This window comes from Populus nigra, chromosome 5 (genome assembly GCF_951802175.1).
Source record: "Populus nigra chromosome 5, ddPopNigr1.1, whole genome shotgun sequence".
Classification (NCBI taxonomy): Eukaryota; Viridiplantae; Streptophyta; class Magnoliopsida; order Malpighiales; family Salicaceae; genus Populus; species Populus nigra.
The window spans coordinates 12105724-12114566 of record NC_084856.1 but is presented as its reverse complement, the minus strand read 5'-3'; the positions used below and the strand labels follow the sequence as shown (position 1 = coordinate 12114566).

General features: G+C 32.6%; 1 protein-coding gene across 1 annotated transcript; it reads right to left on the bottom strand.

Annotated features, from left to right (window-relative positions):
- Nucleotides 1-330: 330 nt before the first annotated feature.
- On the bottom strand, nt 331-2191 carry LOC133694135 (uncharacterized). Its single transcript, XM_062115586.1, has 2 exons — nt 1934-2191; nt 331-1667 (listed from the first exon to the last, which is right to left on the bottom strand). Exon 2 carries the CDS (start codon nt 1663-1665, stop codon nt 517-519), a length of 1149 nt encoding a protein of 382 aa, XP_061971570.1. The 5' UTR covers nt 1666-1667; nt 1934-2191; the 3' UTR covers nt 331-516.
- Between the last annotated feature and the right edge of the window lie 6652 nt (nt 2192-8843).

Here is an 8843-nt window from a genome sequence, read left to right as displayed (position 1 = left end):
AATATATACATACATATTCATAACGTAATTATTATTTTTTCATGTTGGAAATTGATTTGAAATTCTATCCACAGCGTAAACAATATTTACAATTTTTAATTAAAAAAATCACGATATTTTAAATTACATATAAAACATTAACACATTATTTTATAATATTCAAAATTAATTTTAATTCTACTTAAAAATAATATATACTAAATTACCAAGACTTTCTTTCTTGGGAAAAAGAAAAACCCGAGTCGTTATTATTATTATTATTTTAGATAGAAAACAACTAAAAAGTTGCTAGAATTTTAGGTGAGGTTAGGTTTTAACGAACTCAAAATCTCCATGAAAACAAGACTTGTAGAGTTGCAGTTCTAGATTACAGTGCCCGTTCACTTGAAAAACAAATTTATGAGTACAATTCAAATTAAAGAAAAAGTGAATCCGAAAAACAAAAGGCTGAAACAAAGGCAATGATAAAAAGAATGCAGGCACGCGAGAGGGATTTTTTTTTTAAAAAAAATAAATTTAGATAACTTCCTTTTGATGATCAAGATAGGTAGCATGTGGAAGCTCCTTTATCCACTCAAACGTTCGATGACGTGAAATAGCTTGCTTTCCCTGCTGCTGCATCAGCTGCTTTTTCACAATTCTTCTCTTCATCTTCAACTCTTGCAGCTTCTCCTCTGTTGACCCTCTTTCACTTTTATCATTATTGCCATTTCCTGCGCTACGACTCCTGTCGTTACTGCTTTTCAAGGGAAATGGTTTCACTGCACTAACTGAACAGCTACAACCACTTAATAACCCTTCCCTTTTTTGCCACAAACTCTGTTTCCTCCGTTTCTCCATGTTCTTCCCACAATCATTGCTATTATGTCTACTCATATTCTTGATTTTGCACCCGCTTTTACTGCTGTCACTGCTAACATTAATTTTTCCACATTTCTTGATGCTTGAATTGCTTTTGCTGCTACTAGAGCTACTATTTCTACTAACAGAATTACGGACCTTAAGATCTTGTAATTCAATCTCTGGTGTACGGATCAAGCCCGGTCTAAAAAAGTCCCAAAATGAAGAATTTCTCGGTCTGTTACAGGCTGCATTTCCCAGTGAGGTACTGGATAGTCTAATTTGAGGCTTTGGACTTCGATGGGTTAGAAACTGGTTTTGAATTTTTGGTTTTATCATTCTTGTGCTGGCAATAGCAGAGCTTGTGTTGTTGCTGCTTGATGAGTAATGACTTCTGCTGCTGCTGCTCATGCCACTGAAAGTGGTGAAAACACCAATTGAATTGTGGTCCGTGGAGGCTGACCTTGATAGGCAATGGCTTGGGTTCAAGCTGCTATCACTCTCGAACTTGTTAACACCACTTTCTGAGCTAAATGAGATACGAAGAGGGAGAATTTGGCCTTGAAAGAATATATCATCAGCTGCACACATATCTGATTTCTTAGAAAGATAGCCATCACCACCCCAGGGACCGAAGTCGAAATCTTCTTGATTTGTTTCAGTTCCTTGATGAGCTTCTTGATGTCTACTTGATTGATTGTTCTCTTCTTTCATCCTATTGACTGGTAAATCACACAGTGATAATGCTTCTTCTTCCTGATCTTCTTCCTCTTGAGTACTGAAGTCCGAATGCTCTCGTTTCTCTTCCGCAGAACTTGTAGCCATTTCTGGAAGGCAAAAGTAAAACTAAAGGTTTTGTTCAAATACTGTCGGGGTAAGTGTGTTGCAGGCTACCCAAATACTAAAGAGATCGAGACTTATATACAAAGAAGAAGATATTTAAATATGAGAAAGAAACATAGATTTTGAATAAGCTTGCATAAGAGAGAGCAAGAGACAAGTGGAATATAAAGAAGTATTCCAGAAAAGAATAGAGAAATGGATAAGTCAGTAAGTGTGTTGCAGGCTACCCAATTACTGTTTTATTTCTTACCTATATGGGACCAAAACACACTGTAGCTACTCAGCCGACCATCACCTGGACAAGAATGTTTGATCTCTCATTCTCAGAATATTATAGGATGTTGAATCTCATGTGGGACAGATCTGGTATGAGAAAATCCGGTATGGTCACTTCCGTTTTCTCTTGCAATTTTGGAAATGCAACTCAACTCAATGTCACTCTATGATGGACAGCTTTGTTCGGCACTAGAGGTTTAATAGGGAGATTCATTTAATGGATTAAACTGTTTGGTTGCAAACGAGATTCCTCACTGTATATACTGTAAAAAAGTCCCACTTGGATATGTGATGGTGGCATAATTGAGATGGAGACTAGTGGAGACTGGACAGGAGGGGATTGGTGAGGTTTTAATTAGGAGATTTAGGGGTCGGTGAGTGGGATTGATGTTGCAATAGATTATTAACCTATAAATTTTTGTGGTGAGTTTTGGTTGCAACAAGGTTGAATGTTTTGCCGTCGAAATGGAAAGGATCTATATCTTTAATTTTGCTTTCTAATAGAAAGGACGTTTTACCATACCGACCAGATAAGATAGAAAAGTAATGGCTTATATTGAACTGCATTGGCTGGATGCATTGCCTTATACGCTTATAATGATTCATCAAAGAAAGGGTTGAGTTGTGTGTTGATATAACATGAAAGGGTGATTGTACATTGAAAACCCCTGAAAGATCTAGAGGTGGTAGATTATTTGAGATTGTGAAAACACTACTTGTATGGGTCACGAATTATAATAGCTTTACAACAAAGACAATGAATAAAGTTAATTAAAGAAGTTTATGATTACGTGATATATTATTACTCGGGAAAGGCTTATATTGTTGCAGATGCTCTTAGCCACGAGAAAAAGACAATTATTGATGATTTAAAGAAGAGAAGTGAAGAAATTTTATGCACAAATAAGAATTGGACCTGAAGGGTTCTTATTAGCACAACTCAACATGCGATCAGGAGAAAGTAAATATATGGTGAAATCAGGAATGAAAACGCCTTTTTAAATTCTAGAAGACAAAATGGTAACAATTGGTAAAAGGATGTATTTACCTAGTGATAATGCCCTGAAAAAGAAAGTTTTAAAATAAGCTCACGAATCTAAGTTTGTTGTGCATCCAGAATGTACAAGCATTTGAAAAAACTTCATTGGTGGCTTAATATGATGAAAAAGGAGATAGCAAACTATGTGGCTCAATGTGTAATATGCTAACAAGTAAAGATGGAGCATCAAAAGCTTGTAGGACCCTTACAATTGATAACGACCCCAATTTTTGGGACAATGATACTTGTTTCACATGAAAAAAAAATAACACCTTGTATTTCTATAACCTTTTGAGCCATGAAACTCACAAGAAATAGGTAATATATTTTTTTACACATTCTTAAATATTCATATAAACACTGCTAAAATTTCTACTGAAGTTTTGGTAGAGTTTCCTCTATATTCAAGACATCTCAAGTTATCGATAAATACCTATGCACTTCCATAACAACTTTCCAACTCTTTAATCCAATCATCCTGAATCATATCTCATCATTATTTAAACAACAATTTCATATTTTCTTTCAAGTATGACACCTTTTTTTAGCATTAAAGACAATTGCAAATGGAATAAATGAAACAATATTCGAACCATAATAAAATCATAAACATTAACAAGTTAAGAAACTTAAGTTAGCTATACAGGTGCAAGAAGATAAAAGCATTTAGATCATAAGTCATAAATTTATAATCTTTTAATTATATACCCAAAAGATATAAAATGCCTTGATGTTTATCATCACTATCTATAGCTAAAAAGGAATTTTTTATATCAAGCTACTACTTGCACATATTAACCATATTAAACCTAGTAAATCTACACCCTACATTGTCATTGGGGCCTATAATTACTACCATTTGAACTTCCACAACAACTATATTTTTACTACTCTTACATCATAACCTGAACCTCCTAATAGTCTATAAACAAGACACAATTAGTTCATCTTAATAACTCAACTTGACATCACACACACACACACACACACACACACACACACACACACATTTATCGTCTCACTTTCAATCCATTTTACTTTCACTATTGTTGCCACTTATAGTATATGTAAACATTGCTTTTATTCTATATATAAATCCTTAGAACAACGGTCATTCACCTATCATATATACTGGCCTACACTCATCCATCATCTTCTAGTTTGATTATTAACATTACTACTCATTACTTTACCTTAGGACGCATTTGTTGTCTTAATCATCCTATCTTCCATTAACGTCTCACCTTAATCTCCTTATCTAAGTTTTCCAAGTAAACCAACCCTATCCCATTGGATACACTGTACCCATTTGTGTTTATTTCTCTATCACCAACCCTTACCCTGTCATCCTTACAACCTATCATAAGTTTTTCTTTGTTAATTAATTTCCATACTTTTTTGGCTATTAATCAATCTTGTTCTTAATCTTAATTAATACCATTACTCCCTGCCTTATAGAATATTCGTTAAACTATGTTGGTCACCTTTAAAACTTTCACTACAACTTAATGTCTTGTTTAAAACTTGTTATCCATATAGTTGTCACATAATCCCAATTATCCTCACAATGATGCCAACTAAATTTGGCCATCCACTTAAGGATGTCAATAGATCTGGCCATCTATACAAGGATGCCAATCAAATCCAGCCATCCACATAAGGACACCTCTTAAATTCAGCCATTCACACCTCCTGGTTCTTTCACTTTATTCATTCTTTTCTTTTATACTTTCAACATAAAGATTTTGAACATGCATTTAAAGGATTCAAGATTATAGAATTAATAAAACCTTAAAAGTAATTGTAAGGTGTCGAGGTGTCAAGCATCTACCTAAAGTCTCACGTCATATAGTTGTACCCGATTAACGTGCAGTCCCTGTAACCTCTCCTGAACCAATAAAATTTAAATCATCACTAATAAAATTCTAACTTTTCTATCACAAACAAAATAAATTTGTAGTATGATTGTGCAAGTCGAACCCAAGAGAAATTTCATTTAATCTTCCTACAATATACTAAAATAAAATAGAATGGGGAATTTGAATAAAAAATTAAAGAAACAAAATTCTAAAAATAAAAATAATAAATTGATATGTTGTTAACTTAGTTCAAATGCCTAGACATCTATTCCTATAAATCTATTAATCATCAAAGTAAAATGAATATTCTTTCAATTTAAAAAAAAAAAAAATTCAATGTCCCTTAAAATTAAGGGTGATCAAGGAGATTTTGAGTAAATTAATTAGATAAAGTTTTATAATCAATTTCTTACCATCAAGCGAATTTAATATTGAAAAGTAATTTTAATTCACTCGACAGTAGTCTTTGGAGCAAAGTTTGTAAAATTTATTTTAATCAACCTTTCAAAAGTTTGAGAAATTTAATTTAGCTTATTTCTCCCTAATAAATTCAAGTGATAGTTATAGCAATCAAGTTAACTCCTTTGCTTCTTATTCTAGTTCATGATAACAATTATGAATTGAAATAAGAACATGCATACCATCTCAAAACAATTCAACAAAAATCAATAGTATAATTCTAAAATAAAGATAAATAAGTACTTGAATATGAAAAAACTTACAATGATAACGTTACTTCTCACAACTTAATAATAAAGATGGTGTTTATTCCCTTTGAACTGAAAGCCAAAGTTCAGTTGATAACTACTAGAAAAATGACAAAAACATAGAAGAAAACAATGTTATCGAGCTCTTGTTTTAGCCGTGTTCTGCTCTATTTATTCTCTCCATTGACTGCCAAATTTCTTTAGGATTTTTAGGCTAATTAGAAGTCCTTATGCTACTTAATTCCTTCATTCTTTATTTAGTTCTTAAGGTTGGTTAAATCACTTAGAATTTGTGTTGAAAACTGACTCTGCTGCTATCATAACTCTGTTTTAATTTACACTCTACTGTAACTTAGACTTTCTTTCTGACTTGGTTTCTTGCAATATCCGACCATTCCAACTATATTCTTTCATTCATGGAATGTTGTAGGATTGATTTACACTTTCTTAGATCCTAAGGCTTACTATTTCTATATCAAACTCTCAATTGTGGTGGGATGCTCGACACTGTTAGTTTCTTCATTAGATCAGGAGACCAATCATGTCATTCAAATTGTGTTTGGGATTTAGTCTTCAAAACTATTTTATCTAACCTAACATCCTATATAAAAGTTGTAGTCCTAAATGTGTAGATGTTTTGGGCTTTAGAATCACATGATTTCGATGTTTGAGGCTCAAGATATGTCTATTTCAATATGTAGTGTAAAAGTAGAGAATCTTGCTTCAAGTAGGATTTCAGCCCGATTTTAAAAGTTTGATTAAAGGTCCAAACAAACTTGTATTTGTGCCCATAATACCTTCCTGAAAATCTTGATATGTGCACTGTAACTTTGTTTAAGCCCACTTTCACATTCTGAAATTATAACTCGGTGAAAAACCTGTCACAAGAAGCAAAGGTCTGAAATATAAAATGCAGAAATTCTTATCTTTTAGTAATTAATTCACAAAGTCTTTTAGGCATGTCGAACTCATAAAAATAACTTCTAATAAGCTCAAAATACATTAGAAACCATAGTGTAAAAGGAATAAAAACATATGTATATTTTTTACTTATCAAATTCCTCCACACTTAGCTTTTGCATGTCCTCAGGAAAAATTTTAATTTTACTTTTCCAATGTTTAAAATGTAATGCCATCAACGAACAACAATTAAACTCTCAAACTATCATAACAAATCATGAATGACATTCCAATAAATTTAATATTGTTTATCAAGTGTTTTTACTTTAGAATAAAACAACCAAATAGTCGACCTCACATGAATGATCACTCAATTCTCATGTGTTTAAAAGGTTAGTGTTTCATTCAAATGGAAATGATCTGCTAGAAGCTTATGAATTATCTCATTCTCCACCATTTAGATTTTATGCATTTCACTAATCATAAGGTATTTCAAAGGGTTGTAATGTGGCTTAGTTCAAGATATGAAATCTTTGGTAAGGTAGCTTAAAAGCCATCAAAACCAATAAAACAAAATACCCAAAATAAGAAATAAAATTTTAAACACTCCCCAGCCATTTTGAACTAGGCGAACATTAAAGCTACATTACCCTTCTTTATTGGAAAATTGATCGTTCAATAGTTAAAACAAATTCCTTAATTTGCAATCATAATATAATATGGCTTCTTTTTTTTTCAAAGTAAAAGCTTGTTCCCTCGCACCTGATATAGCCATTTCTGAATTTAAGACACCCTCACATTTATTTCATGTATTTCCATGATTGTATAATGATGTATGATGCTCCATTAATTTTAAGGTTTGGGTAAGACACTGTTTAGTTTATGGCTTGTAATGCGAGTTTATAATCAAAGAAAATTTATCAAACAGTGGGCTGCTAGGCTATATAAGGTACATAACAAAGAATGCTTTAATCATGTTCATGTATGCATGTAAGAGTATGATTTTAATTAGAATCAGAGTAAGTTCTAGAGAAACCAAATCAATATCATCATTGATGTGTTGGTCAGAAGGCTCAAAATCTCATGCGCATGTGTTTACAAAATCCAATTACTTTAGTCTTCAAGAAAATAGCTTAACTAAACAATCTTAAAAAAAATCCATCATTAAATCATGTTATGATTTTTTTACGAGCTCAATTAGGAATTCATTAATGACATTAACAATCAAGACATTGAAATAGCTAGCACCACCATAAAACATATTTTGATCCCATAAATATGAAAATTATATTTGCAACAAACATGAAGATGCAGGCATATTAGAATTGCCAAAGTAGAGCATAGTGCCACCAACATAGATAACTTGTAACCCCCCCCCCACACTTAATATAGACCTCAATGACCGTATTAAAGAGAGATGGGAAGTAGTTTTTCTTTTTGGACTTCGGTTAGAACATTTGCAATAATCACTGGTAGGGTTTCATCCTCTCCCAAATACACATACTTCAAATGTTTGGGGAAAGACTTCAATTCTAACTTCGAGGCCTATTTAATAAAAGGTAAAACCTTTTCATAAGAATTTGATAGTTATAAAGGAGAGTTAACCAACCTATTTGCCATTTTCAGTAATGAATGCAAAGACATAATTGTTTTTTTCATGTCCATATTATTTAGAGTCTTTTGGATATTTTTTCACTAATCAACTCACACACCCTACAATCATATATTTACAAACCATCAAAATTAAAAAATAATTAATACATAAACTAAACATCATCCAAATTCTGAAATGGACCTTTTAAAGATTAGGAATATATTGGAGAGGTTTTTGTAAACAAGGGAACAATGCTGAAAGGCTTTAGAAATGGAGTAATAGTGGTGACGCATAGTCTTAACACACCACCGTTACTGTCAAAGCGTAAGACCACGCGCTGATGTTGATAGATTGAAGAAAAATGTTGGATCAATTTGATCTCCCTCTTCTCTTCACGTCCATGCCAGTAGTGTAACTAGGAACCACCTCCAACAAAATATTCAAGTAAGGAAAGTTTTACTTTTTTGGTTATTTTTATTCCTTTTCTCCTTGGTTTGTTCTCAGTTTCTTCTTCCTTCCCACCATCGATTAGGCTACTATTATTATTGGTTATGGTTGGCTATGGTTGTGGAAGAGTTGTTGTCATAGTTATTGGTGGCTATTAGAGGGTTTGTCATGTGTTAAGAAGTGAATGATATTGGTTTAAGACAAACATAAGCTGATGTGGTGGTTTGAAAGGTGAATGCATGACTATTGTTGATGGTGGCATTATGGTTTGGAATTAATGGAAAACAAAGGTGTGTAGGAAATAGGTCTCGGTTTGAAGAAGCTAGGCATGATGATTG